This window comes from Pipistrellus hanaki, assembly GCF_964339955.1.
Source record: "Pipistrellus hanaki genome assembly, chromosome: 1".
In the NCBI taxonomy this organism is placed as follows: domain Eukaryota; kingdom Metazoa; phylum Chordata; class Mammalia; order Chiroptera; family Vespertilionidae; genus Pipistrellus; species Pipistrellus hanaki.
The window spans coordinates 79,141,503-79,164,526 of NC_140503.1; the positions used below are offsets into that span (position 1 = coordinate 79,141,503).

The 23,024-nt window shown below is 37.2% G+C and overlaps 1 protein-coding gene across 2 annotated transcripts in view; it reads left to right on the plus strand.

The window, feature by feature from the left end:
• The window catches only part of SCFD1 (sec1 family domain containing 1), a 98,795-nt gene that overhangs the window by 11,053 nt on the left and 64,718 nt on the right, over positions 1-23,024 (plus strand). For both annotated transcript variants that reach the window (XR_014794188.1, XM_084874692.1), the window contains exons 5-10: positions 1,650-1,772; positions 4,215-4,302; positions 8,330-8,419; positions 9,405-9,460; positions 11,182-11,267; positions 14,023-14,122. Coding sequence is in view for 1 of the 2 variants with exons in the window: in XM_084874692.1 (XP_084730818.1) it covers positions 1,650-1,772; positions 4,215-4,302; positions 8,330-8,419; positions 9,405-9,460; positions 11,182-11,267; positions 14,023-14,122 (543 nt within the window). In the remaining variant the exon portion in view is untranslated. The remainder of the gene's footprint in view (positions 1-1,649; positions 1,773-4,214; positions 4,303-8,329; positions 8,420-9,404; positions 9,461-11,181; positions 11,268-14,022; positions 14,123-23,024) is intronic.

Sequence of the window (23,024 nt, forward strand, 5' to 3'; positions counted from 1 at the left end):
TGCTCTATGAGGTAATCAAAGACTCAGGCTCCCTCTATCTTTCTGATCTATCATCTTTAGTTTGTAGCTTTTTATTGGTTTGCTTATTGCTTCATGGCTGCAAGGTAGCAGCTGCAGTTGTAAACATCACATTTTTGCTCAAGGCAGGAGGAAAGGCAGAATGGATATGTCAACCCTGGCTGTTCATTTAGATCAGGAAAGCATGTCATAGAGAGCGATCGAACTCCCAGTCTCCTGATCAAACTCCCGAGCAGACAATTTGCATATTAGGCTTTTATATATATAGATTTAATTTTATAAATCTTCCTACTTATCATTATAGATAGATAGATAGATAGATAGATAGATAGATGACCTCTAAAACTGTTTCAGTTTAAAAATACAGGATGCATTCTAGCTTTTTCTTTTTCAAGTTTATAACTTCTTTCTCTGACAGTAAGAAACATGGCTCTTAATATCCTTAACAGATTTATTTATTTCCTCAGTCCTCTCAATTCTCAGTCCTTTAATGATTCTCCCAACCTTTGTAGAACTACTGCCCTGCTCAGCCACCTTCTTCACACAGGCTCCAACTCCTCAGTTTTTCACATTTCAACATTTCTGAAATCACATGCATCTTAAAACTTAGGGTGTGTTATAGCATTTTATTGCAGCATTAATTCTTAATGTTACATGAAATAATGGTGCCTGTTATGATTAGCAATATCTTAGCTTTGAAAAATGTGGTTATTTTGCCTGAAATTTAGGAAGATAAGTAAATTTGCCCTGGCCACTATGACTCCGTATTTGGAGCACGGGCCCTGCACACTGAAGGGTCTTGGTTTCTATTTCTGGTTTGTGTCTGGGTTCCGGGTTCTATCCCAGCTCCAGTCTGGGCTTGTGTAGGAGGCAGCTAATCAATGTCCCTCACATCAATATTCCTCTTCCTCTTCCCTCTCCAATTAGTTTTTGAGGCTTATGTCTTCCAAAATTTATTAGTTTTGTTAAATAATGTAATTAGCAAGTTAAGCGCCATGTCAGTCACCAGTGACTGACGTTATACTTTGCGTCCAAACCAGTCAGTCACTGGGCCCCCAGCATATCGTTGAAATCAGATATCTTGTACTAAACAGAAAGGAAGACAAAACAGGCTTGGCGCTTAATGTGTTAATAGGATTTCATTGATAATATAACTATTAATATATCTAATTAGTTATGTTTGGAACCAAGTAACCAATACTTCTTTATAACTTTGTTCTCTTAAGATACTTATTTTGTTTGTTTTTTGTTTTGTTTTTTTGTTTTTTTTTAATATATTTTGATTTTGTACAGAGAGGAAGGGAGAGAGATAGAAAGCTAGAAACATCGATGAGAGAGAGTCATCGATCAGCTGCCTCTTGCACACCCCCTACTGGGGATGTGCCCGCAACCAAGGTACATGCCTTTGACCGGAATTGAACCCGGGTCCCTTCAGTCCCCAAGCCGACGCTCTATCCATTGAGCCGAACCGGTCTCGGCTAAGATACTTATTTTGATTGTCATGTTTATATAACTTGTCTCTTAAATGATATATTATCCTTCAAACCTTGCTTTTATGATATCTAAAAGATTTTATTTGTGATCATTCTTTATACTAGCCTGTAAGAAGGAAGTGTTCATTGTATTTATAGGATCTTCGGAATCAACTTTATGAATCATATTATTTAAATTTTATTTCTGCTATTTCAAGAAGTAAACTGGAAGATATTGCAAATGCAGCATTAGCAGCTAATGCAGTACCACAAGTAGCCAAGGTAAGAGATTTTGGTTGCCTGATGAAATTTTGTTAATATAAAATGTAGTAATATTCTGAAACCTGTTAGTTGAAATAGGTGTCTAACGTACAAAGGACCACCTAAGAATATTCAGACTCACTACATTTAGAAAGAGTTCTGATAATGTAAATTATCTTCAACTTAACCTGGACAAAATAAATTAAACCGAAGAAACATACTTAATGAATTTGAAAGATAAAAAGAAGAAGCTGAATCAATGTTTGTTTTAGGCTGGGATTAGTATAATCTTTTTAGCTCGATTTAGAAATATCTTGCCAGTTGTATTATCATAAATTATACTAAAAATGTATTTACATTGTTTTATCTATAATCACTTATTTACCATAACAGCTCTAGCTATTTTCTTACTTAGGAGAGAGGGTCTAAAAAAGCTATACTGCATATTATAAGAAAAATGAAATTCACAATTAACCAGCAATTCTACATCATAGTGACAGGTTCAGCTTTGTTATAAAATCTGTAAAATATATTCTTGGTTATACCCCTGTGCTTCTTAACTTTAGATGAGACATAAATGAAATTCTGGAGAATAATATAGAGCAAATAAAAGACTAAACAACCATGCATTTGCTTCTTATTTTTCTCACTGATTTTAGATAGTCTTCATTCATAGATTTAGATAATACTCTTTTATTTCTGATTAGTTTTTGAGGCTTATGTTTTAATGTTCTTGCTTCTCCAAAATTTATTAGTTTTATATAAAACTAGGGGCCCAGTGCATGAATTCGTGCATCTTGAAATGAACTGTGGGCCTCAAGGCTGCAGTGGGCACCGGTACGGGTCTTGCCCCATCCTGCACACCCCCGCCACGCCCCTCCTGCCATGGCCTCCCAGTCCCGTCTGCCAGCAGCCCCATTCCTGCCACCACTCGCACGCTCGCACCTGCTGATGGCGCAGAGCACAAATGGAGCTGGTGCCATCAGTGGGTGTGAACACGGCTGCTGCCCCGATCACCCCTCAGGATCAGAGGTGATGGAGACTCCCTGAGGGGCGCTCAGGGCCCGCAGCTACCACTCTCACCCACTGATGGTACCTAGCAATCTGGGCTGGCACTGGGTGGCAGCTCTGGTGCCAGCAGCCAGTGCAAACAGGACTGTCGCTGGCACTGGGTTCTAGAGGTGGCTGCTGGCCCCAATCACTCCTCAGGAGCAGGGGTAGGTGGAGAAGCCCTGAGGGGCGATCGGGGCCAGCAGCCAGTAGTGGGTGTGAGCAGTGGCTCTAGTGCTGGCACTGGGTGCAAGTGGGGCCAGTGCTGGCAGCAGGTGCAAGTGCCAGACAGGACTTGTAACATGTGGGAGCAAAGAATTTTCAGTAAACACCAGAGGCTTGCCCTGATGACAGCAATCAAATCCCCGCGTTGGTCTGGTGCCCCCACTTACCTGCTCCACCATCCTGCGACTGCCGACGCCCACCATGTTCTGTGCTCTGTTTCCTGCTACCAATGCCTGCCATGTTCAGTGCGTGTCCCCTGGCAGTCAGCATATGTCATAGCGACCAATTGTTCAGTTGTTCTGCCATTTGGTCTATTTGCATATTAGGGTTTCATATATATATTTATATAGATTACAATTTTAGTTTTCTTAATTTGTCTCCTGATTTTATTTCTGAAGAAGTAGTATAATTTTCTCCTACTTATAAACATTCATGGTAGAAAAACATGACTTTATTAGATAAGCGTGTTTAAACTATAAAAATTTTAATTGTGCTTTTTCTTCAAAATTGATAGCCATTTCCATCCCAACCATAATTTTTTTTAAAAACTTGTCTTCATAAATTTTGTTTTCTGAAAATATTACTTTCCTCCTTGATAATTTATTGCTTAAAGGCTTTTATTTTATTTTATTTTGTTTTGTTTTATTGATTTGAGAAAGAGAGAAATACATCATTTGTTTTTCCACTTATTTATTCATTGTTTAATTCTTATATATTCCCTAACCAAGAATCAAACCTGCAACCATGGTATATCAGGACCATGCTCTAAAATAGGGGTGTCGAACTCAATCAGAGAAGGGGCCAAAATCTAAAATCCAGCCTAAATCTCGGGCCGAATGGTTTACTGAACAGTCATAAACTGACAATGTCATAAACTGACAGCGGAGTGCAGTGATGACAGCGCGGTGCGGGCCACATTGCAAGCCTGGCGGGCTGGATTTGGCCCGCGGGCCTTGTGTTTGACATATGTGCTCTAAAATAAGCCAGAGCTAAAGGGTTTATTTTTGTTTTTGTGTGTGTTTTTATATATATATTAAGTTTATTCTTGCCCAGTTAGGCAATCTGTTACGTAGTATGATTTTTAGCTATTGAATAAAATTGTAATTTTTGCCATTGGTATATTAAATCAAAATGTGCTTTATTGTAAAATTGACTTGTAAACCTTTTTTTTTGTTTGTTTGTTTTTAGGTTTTTGATCAGTATCTCAATTTTATTACTTTGGAAGATGATATGTTTGTTTTATGTAATCAAAATAAGGAGCTTGTTTCATATCGTGGTAGGTAAAAATAGGAATATTGAATTCATTGTTAACAAACTGAATGGTGTACTGTAAAAAAAAATGAACTTGTTTAGTGCAGTCCAAAACCAGCTTTGTTTACAGCTATAGAGCTCAATAAGATTTTTAAAAGCATGCAAAGAACACAGGTATCATACTGAATTCGGTCACATATAAGCAAAATTTATTTAATCTGTTTTGTAAGCTCAGTGAAGTATCATTTTTTTTTACCTTTTAAGTGCTGCACAACAACTTGTATGAAAGATTCCCTCATGGCAAGTAAGACAGTATGTTCAGTAGTAAGATTCAATTAATTCTTCAGTATTCTAACCCTTGGACAAGAACAAGTTACTTCTCTGTGCTTCAGTTCTTTATAAAATGGGAATAATTCTACTACTTACTTAAGAGAGTTTTTGTGGGCCTTAAATAGATTAGTATAAAATGCCCAGAAAAGTTTCTGCACATGGTAAGCACTCAGAAAAAGTTGGCTAATATTGCTGTTTGTCAAGATCGGACAACCACAAGGAGTCAGCAGCTTCTAGAGTACTGTTATGGATGAAGTGCCTTTCTCAGATACAGGTTGTTAGACTCCGCAGTAGTGAGATTGAGGATTGGTTTCGAAGCGAATGCTGTCTCCCCACCGCTAGAGTTTGCTTTCCAATTTTGGTAAATTGACCATTCCTGGGATGTAGGTTAAAATTAACAGACATTCATACACACTACAGTATATTGCCTGTGTTTCTTTGTTGATTTTTTTTGTAAGAATACTTAACATGAGATCTACTTTCTTAACATTTTAAAGTATACAGTATTGTTGACTATACATACTATGTTGTATAGTAGATTTCTATAACCCATGTTGTTTAACTGAAATTTAATATCCATTGATTAGTTATGTCAAATAATTTTAAGAAAATTGCAGACTGTAGAAGATGTCATTAGCCAATTCAGTGAAATCATTAATTTGCTACTTAAGGATTGAGATGCTTGATGATGACTAGAATTTCAGTGGCTCTTAAGTGGAAAATATGTTCCCACTTACAGGAGCACTTGGAAATGTGTAAGTGCCAGTTGTCACAACTGAGTGGGCTGCTGCTAGCAGGGATTAGATGTTCTGCATTGTGTAAACCAGCTCACCCAGAAAATTGTTCTGCCCAAAATGTCAGTGGTGCCCTGTTATGAAACACTGTACCAAATGATAAGCTACCTAAAATAAGAGAATATGAATATTTTGGTTTCATTGAGCTCCTTGATATACTTAAAAAAAAAAAAAATTAAAAGCATTCCTATGCTTGCTCTTAGCCAAAAGCTCAAAAGTGATAAACAACACTCCTAAAAGGATATACTTGTTGAATTGCCCATGTAAGAAATTTTTTATAGTAGTTATTTACAGAAATTTATTCAGTTAATTGCATTATAAATTAATTAACTACTTAAGTTACATGATTAATACCTAATTTTCCTTAAGTCTTTAAGCTAAACTTATAAACGTTGGCACGTTATTTATAAATCTGGTTCCATAAAAACAAGCATCTTTATTTTTATCAATTAACTTAAACTGAACAACTAAATTCTAATAAGTTCTATTTAACAACTTATTTAGTTTAGTTTGTTAAATTTCCTTAAACAGTCTAAATTGCCTTTATAAATTCACAATATTAAATTTTATTTTTAAGTACTTTAGATACCAGACTAGGCAAATTTTTAAATCTAACAAGCACAATCTACCCAAATATTTAAATAATCTTAAAATAATTAAATTCATAATGAGTCTAAGTTTGTTATATATTCAAGTACTTATAAATTTAATTTTCTTACACTGCCTCTCAATTTTAAACAGCCTAAGTCTGAAATTATTAATAAATTTGAAATATAAATTTAATTTAAGTACAATCACATCTTAAACTGCTCATATTCTAAATAGTATAGTTATTATAATAATTCTAGGTTGCTTTATAAAGCACTTTACAATATAAGCTCATTTACTCCTTAGAATAACTTTGTGAAGTAGGTATTATTATTTTCATTTTCAAATGAAGAAACTGTGTCTCAGATGTTAAGGAAGTTAATAAGGAAATAGCAGAACTAGGTTACTAAGCCCAGGCACTTACTCCAAGGACAGCACTCTTAACCATTATATAATTACTAGAGGCCCAGTACACGAAATTCATTCACAGGTAGGGTCTTTAGACCTGGCTGGCGATCAGGGCTGATCAGGGTCTTCTGGCATCTCACGTGGGCCTTTCTTGGTTCTGCACTGCCTCCTGATGGTCAGTGCACATCATAGCGAGCGATCATACTCCCAAGGGGACACTCTGCATACTAGCCTTTTATATAGAGAGACGTGCCAAATCCTCTCACACAATATAAGTGCTTTAACTGATCTTAAGAAGATTATTCCAAACATAAATCAAATATACTAGTGCCATGGATTAGATTATCTGCTTTCTGTGGGTTGAGAATTTATCTTATAAAGGAAGCAGATTTATATCTCAGTAAGATTCAGGCTACTCTCTCAGACAAATCAGATTGTTATCACAAGTGAGTTGATGCTATCGATGAAATATTTTTTGACTACTATTTAGGTCAGTTCTTAGAGTGTGGGATTAGGGAATAGGACCAAAGGACTGGAAGCTTCCAAGTAGATTTTTACCTATTTGTATAAGTTATTAACAGAATGAACTGAGTGTTTTCCTAGATTGGTGTCCCTTGGTTTACATAATTCACAATTTACCGTTATGCCATTTCTATCATCAATTTAGATAGATGGCAGTCTGCACCAAGTAGCAGCATGTTTTTCATACAGATTCTGTATTGCCTGACTCAATCGTTTTTATTTTTATGTTCTTTGCATGGACAAAGTATTTCTTTACATATTTTTTTTGTTTTTGTTTTTGTTTTTAATATATTTTATTGATTTTTTATAGAGAGGAAGAGAGAAGGATAGAGAGTTAGAAACATCGATGAGAAAGAATCATCGATCAGCTGCCTCTTGCACCACCCCTACTGGGGATGTGCCCGCAACCAAGGTACATGCCCTTGACCGGAATCGAACCCAGGACCTTTCAGTCTGCAAGCCGACGCTCTATCCACTGAGCCAAACCGGTCTCGGCTCTTTACATATTTTGATATATCCAGTTCAGTTCTGATTTCCTTTCATGTTAATCACAAGTAATATTAAATTTAAAATTTTTTCATTTTCATGATGTTTGGAAATTAAAAATAGCATATAGATAATATTTTAGTGTAATCTTTTAAGAAGTAGTTACTTGTCAAACACTGGGCCTAGTTATTGTGTGAAATAGGAAGATGAATAAGGTCAAATCTTTGACTGTCAAGGACAGAATTCACAACAATGTTTCTCAAAATATAGCCCCAAGAATCATCTAAGGTGCTTGTCAAAGTTGCATATTTCTTAGAATTATTTCAAATCTATTGAATTGAATCTCTAGGGGAAAGGACCAAGAATCTCTAGTTTTTAATAACTTTCATAGAAATTTCTTTCTCTTCCATATTTTTAGAGTGATTCTTATACTTACTTAAGTTTGGGAACCACTTATGTACCATCTAGTAGATCAGAAAAGAATTTAATATAACTCAACATAATAAAAAGAAAATGATATGTGAAGTTGGTCTTGTCATATTGATTTGCATTATCCTTTTCTGGCAGTAGTTGAAGATTAAGAGGGTTTTTTTAGGCCATCTAGTGCTTGTGAATAAAACTATGGAATACAATATTTTTCGATTACTCTGACAAAAACTTTGTGTATTTTATGTGGTGTCTTTTTTCTTATTACTGCTCTGATATTGATACTACTTACTACTGATACCGAGGTGGGATTTTTTTAAGGTAGTATAATTTTTAATGGATACTTGTAAAGTTTAAGCATAAAAAATTTTACTTATTTGAGTATTACATGTTATTAAACTGAGTATTGATTATGAGTTTAGTAATAATTTTAAGAATTTAATAAAATAAGGCATATAATTTGGTCTCTTTATTTCTCCTTTACTTGTGTCATTTTAGCTATTAACAGGCCAGATATCACAGACACTGAAATGGAAACTGTTATGGACACTATTGTTGACAGCCTCTTCTGCTTTTTTGTTACATTGGGTAAGTTTTCAAGTCTTTCTTGTTATTTCTTCAAAGTAAATTATTTATCAACTCATTTTAATCTGTTACACTATAATATTCTGCTTTTGTTTTTTATATACTCCACTTATGCACTTATTTAAACTATTTATAGAAAAAAACCTGAAAGAACCCATATCTATTTCTTAGTGGGGATTATTTTAGTGTATTGGAATCAAGAGAGTTAACATTATACATGGCTAAAATTTGAATGTTTTTTATTATGTGTGTGAATAACTTGCCATAAGACCAAAGTTTAAAAATTTGCTAATAGTCCAATTTTTACTTCTGTAGTTGACTGAGCACGCTTTGTATGGAATCTAAAATGCAACAATTTCAGCATATAGAAAATATAATATCCTAAGGTTTTTTTAATGAACTTCTCAGTGTAATTGTTTTTATTTTATTTTAGAATTTTTTGCCTTTGAAAAATGTGGAGCAATAAAGAAATTAAGTCTAATAAGTTGATATTTTTTAGAAGCATTTAAAATTATGTGAAGAGGTGTTTTCTATTATCTTTTAAATTAGTATTTCAAAAAGACTGTAATTCTTTATGGTTAATTTGTAATATAAGTAAAAAATAATAATACCAAACTGCTAAATTATCTTCATTCTTTTTCTTTAAGTGAAATTAAAGTGAATCTTTTGAGTAGAGAGTAAACTTACTTTTTGAAACTGCCTGTAGGGTGTTAAAATGCTGATTTAGGGAATTCATTGAAAAAAAAATCTGGTCACATTGATTGCCCAACAATATATAAAAATAGTCTTTCTGACTCCCTAATGTTTTCTTTGTAATTGGGAAGGTCCATTTTGCTTTTACTCTTCAGATTATAAATCCTTTTATGTTTGTAGCCTAAAATTATATACATATGTATTGTATGTTATTTTTTAATGCTAATAAATTTTGTAAGTATCCATTTTAATTATTAAGAGTGGAAATCATTGCTAACATCTATTGTTAAAATAGGTGCTGTTCCTATAATCAGATGTTCAAGAGGAACAGCAGCAGAAATGGTAGCAGTGGTGAGTTTATGCAAAAATCCATTGGGGATAAATAATACTGCATTACCTATTTTCCATAAATACCTCAAATGTTTTTGTTAATTTTAAGAATATGATTGCTATTAGTTACATATTAAGTACCTAAAGCAAATATTTTCATAACATTGGGATTTTACCAAAAATAAAAAGTAATCATTGTGTACTTCTATGTAATGGAGTAAGATGATTTACTTCAATGTGCTATTCTAGCCCTATTATTTGAAAAACGAAAGGCCCGGGGCACGGAAAGTCATGCACTTGCAGGGGCGGGGGAGGGGGTTAGGGAGAGGGATCCCTTAGCTCAGCCTGCGCCTTCTTGCAATCTGGGACTGCCTCGGGGGGTTGGGGAGGTATCCATCTGCTGGCTTAGGCACACTCCCTGGGGAATCAGGCCTAAATTGGCAGTCAGACATCCTCTGGCAGCCTGAGAGCCCACGGGGGATGTCTGACTAATGGCTTTGGCCTGCTCCCCACCTCCCCATGAGGAGCGGGCCTAAGCCGGCAGTCAGACATCCTTAGCATCACTGTGAGCCCAGCTTCTGTCTGAGTGGTGCTCCCTGTGTGGAAGTGCACTGACCACCAGGGGGCAGCTCTTGGGTTGAGCATCTGCTCTCTGGTGGTCAGTGTGCATCACAGTGATGGGTCTTTCCAGTCATTCCACCATTAGGGTCAGTTTGCGTATTATCCTTAAATAGACTAGGATGGGAAACTTTTATTGTTTTTTGTTGTTTGCTTTGGTTTTTTTGTTTGTTTTTCAGAGAGAGAAGAAGGGGGGGGGGAGGGAGGGAGGGAGGGGGGAGAGAGAGAGAAAGAGAGAGAGAGACAGAGACATTGATGAGAGAGAAACATCATCGATCACCTGCCTCCTGCACATCTCCTACTGGGGCACAAGCCTGCAACCCAGGCATGTGCCCTGCCTGGGAATCAAACCATTAACCTCTTGGTTTATGGTCTGAAGCTCAACCACTGAGCCACACTAGTCAAACTAACCCTATTTTTTTTTATTTTTTTTTACTTACATATGTATGCCTCATTCAGCCTTTTCTTTTTTCTTTTTTTTTCAGCCTTATTTTTCCAAATAGTATTTGATACCACAATTTATTTAGCAAATATTTATTAACAATCATAACCATTTTAAAAATGGTGAGGGGCATTTTGCTAAAATATTGGAATAAAATATTCAATATAAATTGAGCACTCAAAATTTGCTTTAAAGATTAAAAAGTAAATAAGGACTTAGAAAAATTACTGAAAAGGAAAGAGGTAAATGACATATTTTAGTTTTAAAGCCCAGATGAATCAATGACTGGTGGAGGGCTGCTTCCTTTTACATATTTCATTTCTATTCTGGACCCTCTTGTAGCCTCCACTACATATATCACCTTCCTTGGTACAACAGTCATGCTTGGCCTGAGAAGGTGGGTCATTATTGCAAAGCGTTTTCTGTACTTAAAAGTACAAATAGTCACGGAAAAGTGATTGTTGATGAAATCAGATCTGAGTCACAGTAAAAGAGGCATTGGTCTTTTCAAGTCCAAGTTATGATGATATTGAATAGTGAAGAAACTAAAATATTTAAGATTTTAGAATTGCTATTTTGTAAAGAAATTCCAGATTTCTTAGTTATTACACTAACAATACATATATATTACAGTTCAGTGAAATTATTCTTTAAGAGTAAATATAAAATTTGCTTTTTTCAGAAACTAGACAAAAAACTTCGGGAAAATCTAAGAGATGCAAGAAACAGTCTTTTTACAGGTGACACACTTGGAGCTGGCCAATTCAGGTATTATGTTAGTTAATTATACTTACAGGAATTTAAAATGAAACATTTGTAATTTTGGGGGTTTTCTTATCTGAGAAAATACTCTTATAGTTGAAATTTGTTTCCTTTTAAAAATGAGGTAACCAGGATCAGGGTTTTGACTCAAATTGTTTTTGAAATACAAATGAAATATTTAATTTACTTCCTTTTGTTAGAAATTTTTGTTTTGCATTTTTATCATCTGTTGGAGAAATTTTTCTGTTTCTATGACTTTGAAGGTCAGAAGCCATTTCATTAAATTCTCAGTTAGCTTCTTGGTAATGAAAACAAATAAATAAAAAATTTGTGAAGCTTAAATCTATTTCTCCCTATTAACTAGTTTCCATTTTTATATTGAAATACTAATAGCTTAAACTAATAAAGTGTTTTTGTCTTTGTCAGCATATCTAGCATGTGTAGATAATGTCAAAGTTACTGGCTGCTCAATTATTATTGCATTTTGCAATAAGGTAACATTTGATTACTAACCATGGATGATATTGGAGTGAAGATCTAAAGAAATTCATACAAATGAATTTATTTCAAGGAAAGAATACTCCAAGTTTCTTAGTTATGGCACTAACAATACAGTATATACTACAGTTCAGTGAAACTCTTTTTAAGAGTAAATGTAAAATTTGCATTTTTCAGAAACTAGACAGAAAACTTTGGGAAAATCAGCCGAAACCCGTTTGGCTCAATGGATAGAGCGTCGGCTTGGGGACTGAAGGGTCCCGGGTTCGATTCCGGTCAAGGGCATGTACCTTGGTTGCGGGCATATCCCCAGTAGGGGATGTGCAAGAGGCAGCTGATCGATGACTCTCTCATCGATGTTTCTAACTCTCTATCTCTCTCCCTTACTCTCTGTACAAAATCAATAAAATATAATTAAAATAAATAAATAAATAAATGAAACTTTGGGAAAATCTAAGAGATGTTTCTCATTAAGTGGAGCAGAAACACCAAATTTTCACTTATTTATTGCAACAGAAGCAATCTCTGTATTGTCATACCCTATTTAATAGTTCCGTTTTATAGTGCCAATATAAATACAGTTTTAAATACATATATATTTTATTGATTTTTTTACAGAGAGGAAGGGAGAGGGATAGAGAGCTAAAAACATCGATGAGAGAGATATATCGACCAGCTGCCTCCTGGACACCCCTACCGGGGATGTACCCACAAACAAGGTACATGTTCGTTGACTGGAATCGAAGCTGGGACCTTTCAGTCCACAGGTTAACACTCTATCCACTGAGCCAAACCAGTTTCGGTTAAAGTCACTTTTTAATTTATTTTTTAAAAATATATTTTATTGATTTTTTACAGAAAGGAAGGGAAAGGGACAGAGAGTTAGAAACATCAATGAGAAAAATACCGATTAGCTGCCTCCTGCACAACCCCTACAGGGGATGTGCCTGCAACCAAGGTACATGCCCTTGATTGGAATCGAACCTGGGACACCCGAGTCCTCAGGCCAACACTCTATCCAATGAGCCAAATTAGTTAGAACTATAAAGACACTTTTATTTGAATAATTAAAGAAAAATTACATTATTATAATGTAGTTATCTTATTTTTAATTAGTTGGATGCATTTCTAAATTATTTTAATTAGTGGTCAGCAGCCTTGAGGGACTGTTGTTAAATACATTTGAATCCAGTTAGTTGTAGGCTAATTATTCTCAATGGGAACTTGGTAATATTTGGTTGTCACAACTAGGAATCTACTGGGCTGTGGTATAGGATGCTGCCAAATATCCTAGGATCTTCCATAATGCAGAATTATGCAGCCCTAAATGTCAATAATGCTGAGTTAAGAAGCCCTGCCTTATGCTCTCCTTCCTTGCTTTCCTTTAACCTAGCTCTGGATTAATAAATGATAGTAAATGATAAAGGTGCCACTTCAAATTTTTATTGCTAGTCTTATATTCAGGGAGAGTTCACTGTCTTGCACCCAGTAGGGTGGGGTGAGTTAACTATAATGGTCAGAGGTCTCTTTGCAGAACAAAATACATATAGTTAATATAATCAGATAGCAATAACTTCTGAAAATGAACATGTATTTCTGATACAATAGTGCCTTTAAAGCAAAGCTCTACAAATTTTGAAGACACATGGTAACCAAATGACTTTTTGCTTTAAGTGTAGTCTATTTCACATCTAAATTATAATAATGGAGTAAAACAACATATGAAGTGACTTGTAAGTGAATAATTATATAATTAGGTACCATTGTGGCATGATGTTTTAGTTTTTGGCAATTATAATGCGATATGGTTTTATGAGTCTTCTCTAAAGGCTGCTTTTTAAATTTATGTTTACAGGAAAAAAATTATAATTTGCAATTGATAAAACTGTCAAACATTTGTGTAAATTTATAAAATTCTAATAATGGCCTTTCCTTTTTTTAAAAATATGAAATATAAATCTGGTTAGAAGTGACTTATTCCTTCTTTGATAACTTTAATTATTCTGTAAAAGCATTTGTATGGATTTTTTTTCCTTTAAAAAGTACCTAAGTAAGACATAATCCAGCATTTTACACAGACTCTAAGTAGTCCAAAGCATTACTTTACTAGACTGACTGAACTAGAAAAAATTTTAAAAAGCAAAGTATTATGGAATACCATATTTTTTGTTCATATCAAAATGACATATACTGAAACGTATTACAAAAATGTAGATGTATACACTGGCATCAAGATTTATGTAATTGTTTTTAATATTTACAGCTTCCAAAGGCCTTTATTAGTCCTTGTTGACAGAAACATAGATTTGGCAACTCCTTTACACCATACTTGGACATATCAAGCATTGGTGCATGATGTACTGGTAAGAAGCTAAATATACCCCTTTTTACTAAGATGTAACATTAGTGAGTCCCTTCATTTAAAATTAACATCATGGCTTCACAAATACACATGATAATGATGGAGTTTTGGTATCATTGGATGCTGGAGAATAGTGACATTCCAAACTTAAGATATTTAAATTGTAAGATAAATCAGTAATATTTTGGTCATAATGGAAAAAAGGAAATGGAGGAAAATGAATGACTTTTTTGTTTTAAATACTGAGTAAGTAAATAAATATGTTCTTAGGGAGAAAAGCTGTAATTTCTCCCATTTTTCTGGAAGTTAGTTAAGCTTCATTTTATGATAAAAATAAGCATATTACACCATGTTTTTCTGAAGTAATTCCACATATGTAATCTCATGATTAAAAGAAAACCCTGCATTATTCATCTACATGTTATGAATGGCAGGTGATATACAGAGATAAATAAAATGCAGTCCCAATCTTCAAAGGCAGTGGGAAGGAAATATGTACACATATAATTTCTGTACAAGGCACTATGTAGTAGGGCCAGAACAGTTCCCATTTAAAAGCAAATTGAGACACAGAAGTTAAAGAATTTGAACCTATATCATTGCCTCTGTTGAGACTATAATTCTAATTTACTAACTCCTATCTGGCCTCTGGGGATTATAGTATAAAGTTGTATCATTATTGCAAAGATTGCCTGTAATGTCATGTATTAAAGGAAATGAAAGACATGCAGTAAATGATTTGGACTTAATAGTTTATTTCTTTAAAACTCAGATTTAGCTGGGACTGGTTTGGCTCAGTGGATAGAGAGCCGGCCTGCGGACTGAAGGGTCCCGGGTTTGATTCCGGTCAAGGGCGTGTACCTTGGTTGCGGGCACATCCCCGGTGGGGGGTGTGCAAGAGGCAGCTGGTCGATGTTTCTCTCTCATCGACGTTTCTAACTCTCTGTCCCTTTCAATTCCTCTCTGTGTAAAATCAATAAAATATATTTAAAAAATAAAATAAAATAAAACTCAGATTTAGCTGTAAAGTATTTCTTTAAATTAGATTTTAGGATTACTAATGGAAATTGGCAGTTCTGCACAATTGTCTATCCTAGAATCCTGTTTCATTCTCAACTCTTTAAGATGAATGTCAATGAAATAGTAGTCAACTCTGAGTCAATAAAGAGAGCAAGAACAAAGCGACCATGGAATTAAACCCTGAGTAATGGACCATGGAAGCCAGTTTTAGGAGGTTTAGAGGCTGAAGAAGAGGACATTAATTCTACCATTACTGGAGTGCTTACTCTCTACAGAACAAGACCTCGTTTTAGCAATAAATAAAACAAAGGAAAATATTTCTTTCTGGAGCATAACATGCTAGCAGGAAAGACAGGTGATATGTAAAATAAACAAAACACAACATTTCAGAAGGAAATACTCTGGAGGAAAATTGAGGAATGGAGAACAGAATTATAATTATAAAATAAGGAAGACCCGCTAAAAAGGGGACACATTTGAGGAAAGGTCTAAAGGAAATAAGGTAGTAAATTATGTTTATGTGAGAGAACAGCATTCCAGATAGAAGGATGTCCATTATCAAGGTAGCCAGAGCAAAATAAGGCAGGAGATAGGACTTAGGAAGCAATATAGCATAGAGTGATTTTCAACCTTTTTTATCTTATGGCACACATAAACTAATTACTAAAATTCTGTGGCACACCAAGAAAAATTATTTTTTCCTATCTGACAAAATAGGTATAATTTTGATTCATTCACACTGGACAGCTTTTATTGTGTTGGCTGTTGTCATTTTTTAATTTGACAATATAAGGGGAAAAAGGTCAGTGCCCCTGACTATCAGGTATTACATGTATTAAAAATTCTTACAGGGGGAAAAAAGTATGTCTTAAGTCTCTAAAAAAATAAAATAAAGTTGAACAATTTAAGCAAAAAAAAAAATTGTGACACATGGTTGAAAATCCCTGGCATAGGACATTATAGACCATTGTAAGAATATTGACTTTTAATTTTCAGGGAAATGGGGAGTCACTCGTGGTTTTAAGTAAAGGACTGACATCTGATAGACTCCTTGGGGATATAGAAAGAATCAAGGAGACCAGTTAGGAGGCTTTTGTATTTATCGTAATAAGAGATGATGATAACTTAAATGGTATGGTTTATGATAATCTGTTGAACATAGATTTGCTGATTAATTGGGTGTGAGATCCAAAAAACAGAGAGAAGTCACAGTGCTTTGACCTTTGGAAATGAACAGGTCTTATTTACTGAAATGGAAAAGAAAGAGCAATTTTGTGGGGGAAGATCAGATGTTGAGTTTTAGACATGTTAAGTGTGAGCTAGCTACCTATTTAGGTATTCAAGTGTAGATATCAAATAGGTAATTAGATACGTCCTTCTGAAGTTCAGGAGAAACATCTGTTCTAGAGAAATAAATTTAGAGTAGTCCACATATAGATGGCATTTAAAGCCAAGAGATAAGACGAGATAACCTAGGGAATGGGTGTAGGTAGAAGAGAGAAGATGTCCAAGACTGAATTCTGAGGCATTTTAACATTAGAGGTTGGGTGATGAATAGTAACTAGCAGATGAAGCAACCAGTTAGATATGAGAACTAGGTCTGTGTCATTTTGGAAGCCAGTGAATTAAATGTTTCAAAGAGGAGGCAGGCATCAGCTTGGACAAATGTTGAAGACTTTAGTCACCATTGCATGTGGCAGTGTCAAACTCATTAGTGACTTTGGTAAGAGCAGCCTTCATAGTGTAGGAGCAAAATACTGAAGTGGTTTTAACTACGAAAGACTGGAGGGGGAGGCAGAAGAGAGTGAATATAGACAAACCTAAATGAGTTTTGCTGTGTAGGAGAGCTGAGAAAAGGGGTGATTTTTGGAAAGAGTGTGAGGTCAAAAAAATAACAAAGAGTTATAGCATTGTTGAATATCAATGGGAGTGATCAAAGGAGAAAAGTTGATACAGGAGATAAGAATATCCTGCAGATCTATAGGAGGCCTTCGTGGCGAGGATGACTATAGACCAGGATTTCTCAATCCTGGCATTACTGACATTTTGGACTCAATAATTCTTTATACTGGGGGGGATTGTCTTGTGCATTGTAGGATTTTTAGCAGCATTTCTGTTTGTACCTTCTAGATATTAGCACTCCCTCAGTTGTGACAACCAAAATGTCTTTACACATTGCCATATATAACCAGGGGATGGGGTGGGGTGGAGGTGGGGGAGCAAATTAGCTCTGATTGAGAACTGTTATAGGCCAGTGATGGGAGTTTCAACACTGGTGTTGTTTTAGGGAAGAGGACAAATAAAGAGTCTGAGAATACCAAGGAAGACACCTGTGCCAATCTCAGGTCCACTGATAGGAAGTGTGTGATGAGTAAAGAACAACACACAGATGGTCAAGGGATAGTCACTTAGTTCAATTAGAGCAAAAAGTACGATGGAAGTTTAGAGTTGATGTTCAGAATAGGAGATTTTGCTGATGACTGAGTATGAGTTCCAGAGGGCGTGACGGAAGTGATTTGGGAGTCAGGTAAAAATAAGATTTGGGACCTGAAACGGGGGTGAGGGGAAATACAAAAAGCATGCAGGGATTGATGGGCATGATGAGATTCTTTTGATAGTCTCAAATTATATTTGGTTAGTGGAGCCCTGACTCTTGGGTAGGACCGAGGGGCAGCATATCTTAGAACAGCGGTGGCCAACTGGTGGTCCGTGAGGTCCGAAAGGTTGGCGACCACTGTCTTAGAACATACAGTTCAGGGGTCACCTCTTCTCTCCTGCAAGCGGTGTGTGGAGGCTGTATAGAGCTTTGAGATACTGAGATCCTTTCTAAGTACTGATCTTGCAGAGTTCTTGGAGGAAATTAGTGCACATGATTCTTTGAATTCAGGAGATAAGACTTACGTATAAGTAATTGCAATTCATGGAATATGCTGTGATTCCCCATTGGGACATGTAAATAGCAGAGATTCCCCAAAACCAAACAAGGCTGATGCTGGTCCTTAAAGTTTTCTCTCTTCCAGAGTGAAATGAGAATAATAAGGATAATTTTTATGACTGACCTTTATATTAATTTTTTAGTGCTTTACCTTTTATTGTATCCTTGTGAAATGTACTAATTTTTTTTTTCTACTCTTTTAAATTAAAATATTCTTTTAAAAATACAGGATGGTAAAAGTAGATGGTAGGGTTTTGGTTTGGTTTTGTTCTAAGTTTCTTCACTTGGCTTCACAGAATAAAAAGTTGGCAACCCTGCCGAAACCGGTTTGGCTCAGTGGATAGAGCGTCAGCCTGTGGATTGAAAGGTCCCAGGTTCGATTCCGGTCAAGGGCATATACCTTGGTTGTGGGCACATCCCCAGTAGGGGGTGTGCAAGAGGCAGCTGATCGATGATTCTCTCTCATCGATGTTTCTATCTCTCTATCCCTCTTCTTCTCTGTAAAAAAAAATCAATAAAATATATTAAAAAAAAAAAAAAAAGTTGGCAACCTTGTGTCTCCAAAGAATTCAGTGCAACAATTATTTATTAAGTGCCTGCTCTGTACCAGACACTGTAGGAGTCACTGAGATACAGGGTGAGCAAAGCAGACGTGACCCATGCTTGCATGTTGGGTAGAATAGTGGATTCTCGTGGACACTTGGGTTATTGTTTTTATTTTTTGTTATTAGCAATGCACATCTCAAACTTTTGGGAGTAGATTCTCAAATTTTTTGTTTTGTTTAAAGCGTTGTTTTCTCAGTAGCTAATCTAATAATACAGTAATATGCAAATTAACCATCCTTCTCCTACACAAGCCATGCCCACCAGTTATTCAGAACAAGTATGCAAATTAACCCAACAAAGATGGCGGTTAATTTGCATACGAGGAGGGAGGGAGGAGTGAAGACTGAAGACAGCATAGAAGGAAGAGGGAGGTGGCATGCGTGACTGTAGGAGGCAGCAGGTTGGGTGGGCGGGGCCTTGGAGACTGGCGGAGGTGGCCATGGGGGCGGTGGGAGGGATACCTGTCCACCCGCCCCGCCCTGCCCACCACAGTGGCAGGAAAGGTGGGGTAGTGGAAGGGAACTCATCAGGCAGAGGCTTTAAGCTTGGGAAGGGGCCGAGCCTGTGATTGGAGGGGTGGGGGTATGTGAGAGGGGGCAGGCTGGGCTGAGGAACCTCTCCCTAGTGCACGAATTTCATGCAGCAGGCCCCTAGTATTATTAAAACTAGAGACCCAGTACACAAAATTCATGCACAGGTGTGGTCCCTAACCCTGGCCAGTGATCGAAGCATGAGCATCTGGTGTGGAAGGGCAGGTCCCAGCTGATCTCTGGGCCCTGGGCAGCACCTGGACCCCTGGAGTGCTGTGCACCCTCCTCCGCCCAAGTCATGTCACCCGAGTCCCCACGCAGAGATGCAGCACAGCCAGACACTGTGGGCCTACAGCATGGGGCACAGCATGGGCCTCTGGGTCATCCAGCGGTGCCTTATGGATGCTGGCAGGCAGCTCAATCTCTCCCAGCAGGCCTCAGAGACTGGCTCTTGCTTGAACCCAAGGGGAACCCAACCGGTCCCTGCAGTCCCTGCGGCTGCGGCCCAGCTCACCTGGAAGATGCCATGCGGGTGCAGGGTGGGCTCTTCGCAGGCACCTGGTGTGTGAGTGAGAGTGAACTTGGCGGACACCTCGCATTCTCATCACACCTCCATTGCCGTCACCCCTGCCCCCAGGTTGCTGGTGAGAGGTTGCTGCACGTTTCTGACGCCTGCCATGTTCCGGACCACCCCCTGGTGGTCAGCACACGCCATAGTGAGCAGTTGAACTCCCCGTTGAACTCTGGTGGAGGGGACACTTTGCCTACTAGGCTTTTATTATATAGGACATTTAGGTGTTTTGAAAATAGTCTTTTGAGAATATTGGTTTTAGTAACGATATGACTTATATTGACTTGATCATTAATTTTACTGCAGTTTCCAGATGTGAAAAATCTGTAACTGAGAGAATCATAAATTGTAACACCACCATTTTTGGTTGAGTGTTAAAACTGCTGCTTTTGAAGTTTGTTCTAAGCTTTTAAAATTCTTAATTATACTCTACCTCCACAAGATGGAGTAAAAGTTCCAGATAGGTATTCTTTTTGTGTCTTTGACCCTTTGCTACCTGACTCTTACTATTTGAAACTTTAAATCAGAATTTATGCTTACATACATAGGGACTTTAATTTGGTACTTTGAAGGTTGATGCTCTGTTGATTCTCTAACCTTTATTACCTCTTGGACAGCACTCTGTAGGAATAGTTTCAGGCATTTGCCTAAAACTAAAGAAGGTAATGTAAACTTTATTAATTTAATATAAGCACAGATTGTTTATAACTGAACAAACTATAGTTGATCATAAGAAGTTTCTACTAAAGGTGTGAGCTATGTAAAAGCCCAGAAGACAGCCTTGAGTTCATTTGGTATTATTTAGTATTTCCATATTCGTTGCTATTTCTGAATTTTTGTTAAAATTTTATTTAAAGGAAAGAAGAGTATTTTTATTTATTTACTATTTGCTGACCTAGTTTTAGATACTACTGATTTTTTCTCTTATATCCTTGTTGCTTAGTACATAAGATTTTGAGACATTTATGTATGTTTATGATTAATCATTTTTCAATTAAATAATTCTTACAAATATTCTAAATTTGATTTTTTTTTTTTTTTTTGGTCTTATGTATATTTTTTGTTTCTCTCCCTTGTCATCATTGATCAAAGTTAAGTGTTTCTAAATCAGTGTTATCTAATAGAAATACAACCTGCAGATGTAATTTTAGATTTTTCTGGGAACCACATTAAAAGATATAAAGAAACAAGTGAAATTTGTTTTTATATATGTTATATAACCCAGTATATCAAACATATTAGTATTTTAACATAATTTAAAATATTAAATGTTTTATATTCTCTTTTTATATATTGTCTTAAAATCCATTGTATGTTTTTACTTGCATCACATCTCAATTCAGACTAGCCACATTCCAGATACTCAGTAGCCACATGTGGTCATAGTTACATTTCTAAATCATTAAGGCCCAAATTCTTTAAAGGTTTAGAGATTGAATAAATTGCTTAAGAATTCAGATTATCACTTGGAAACTGTTAGAAAATGTTTTTATTGTCAGCAGTAAATCGTGGGGGTGGGGGAGAGTTTCAGGTCATGATTTCCAGAGTTACAAGGAATTCTGTTTTAATAAGAGTAAACAAGCTTACCAAAGCGTCCCTGACATTGTGGAATCTGTATAGGATTCCTTGGCGTCTCAATGAAAATAGGTTAGGTTTGCTGCTTAATCTAAAACAACCCTCAAGCCAAAATCGGTTTGACTCAGTGGATAGAGCATCGGTCTGCAGACTGAAGGGTCCCAGGTTCAATTCCGGTCAAGGGCATGTACCTTGGTTGCGGGCACATCCCCAGTAGAGAGAGTGCAAGAGGCAGCTGATTGATGTTTCTCTCTCATCGATGTTTCTAGCTTTCTGTCCCTCTCTCTTCCTCTCTGTGAAAACTCAATAAACAACCCTCAAGCCTCTGTGGATTAAAATATTTTCCCCCCCTAGTCCAATGTCAATGGGCAAGGGGGAGCTCTGCTCATGGATTCAGTGCAATGAGGCGCTATCTCAACATGTCCTTTCACCATAACTGTGGCAAGGGGCAAACAGTTGTGGGTTGAACTTTAAATCTTGTTTCATTGATAGAAATAAAATTTTAAGATTTTTGTTAGGGAACTAGAGGCCCAGTGCACAAAATACATGCACAGGGATGTATGTCCCTCAGCCCAGCTTGCACTCTCTCCAATCTGGAATCAGTCCTAATTGGGCAGTCGGACATCCCTCTCACAATCCAGGACTGCTGGCTCTCAACTTCTCGCCAGCCTGCTTTCCTGATTGCCCCTAACCACTTTTGCCTGCCAACCTGATCCCCCTTAACCACTCCCCTGCCAGCCTGATAGATGCCTAACTGCTCCCCTGCCAGGTTTATTGTCCCCAACCGCCCTCCCTAGCAGGCCTGGTCCCCCACAACTGCTCTCCCCTGCAGGCCTGGATCCCCCCTGCAACTCATCCCTATAGTCCTGGTTGTCCCCAACTTCCCACCTCTGCCAGCCTGTTCACCCCTAACTGCCCTCCCTGCAGGTTTGATCGCCCCCAACTGTCCTCCCCTGCAGGCCTTTCTTCCCCCCTCCCTCCAACTGTCCTTCCCTGCAGGCCCGGTTGCCCCCAACTTCTCTCCTTTGCCAGCCTGGTCACCCCCAACTGCTCTCCCTTGCAGGCCTGGTCCCTCCCAACTGTCCTCCCTTGCTGTCCTGATTGCCCATAAATGCCCTCCCTTGCAGACCTGGTGCCTCCCAACTGCCCATCCCTTCTGGCCATCTTGTGGCAGCTATCTTGTGTCCACATGGGGGCAGCCATCTTGTGTGTTGGAATGATGGTCAATTTGCATATTATTCTTTTATATACCTATTTTATTTATTTATTTATTTATTTTTTACAAATAGGATAAAGGCCTGGTGCACAGATGGGTCTGGCTGGTTTGCCCTAAGGGTGTCCCAGATCAGGGTGGGGGTTTCTTAGGGTTTGGGGTGGCCTGGGTGAGGGGCTTGTGGTTTGCAGGCTGGCCATGCCCCCCAGCTCTGTATCAGTAGATGTCACGCATATTATTCAAATGCCATTTTGTTAACATTTGCTCTGCCTGTCCAGGTCTGTTTTAATTTGTGAAATGAAAATAAGACTTGCTAGCCGAAACCGGTTTGGCTCAGTGGATAGAGCGTTGGTCTACGGACTGAAAGGTCCCAGGTTTGATTGCAGTCAAGGGCATGTACCTTGGTTGCAGGCACACCTCCAGTAAGGGGTGTGCAGGAAGCAGCTGACCGAT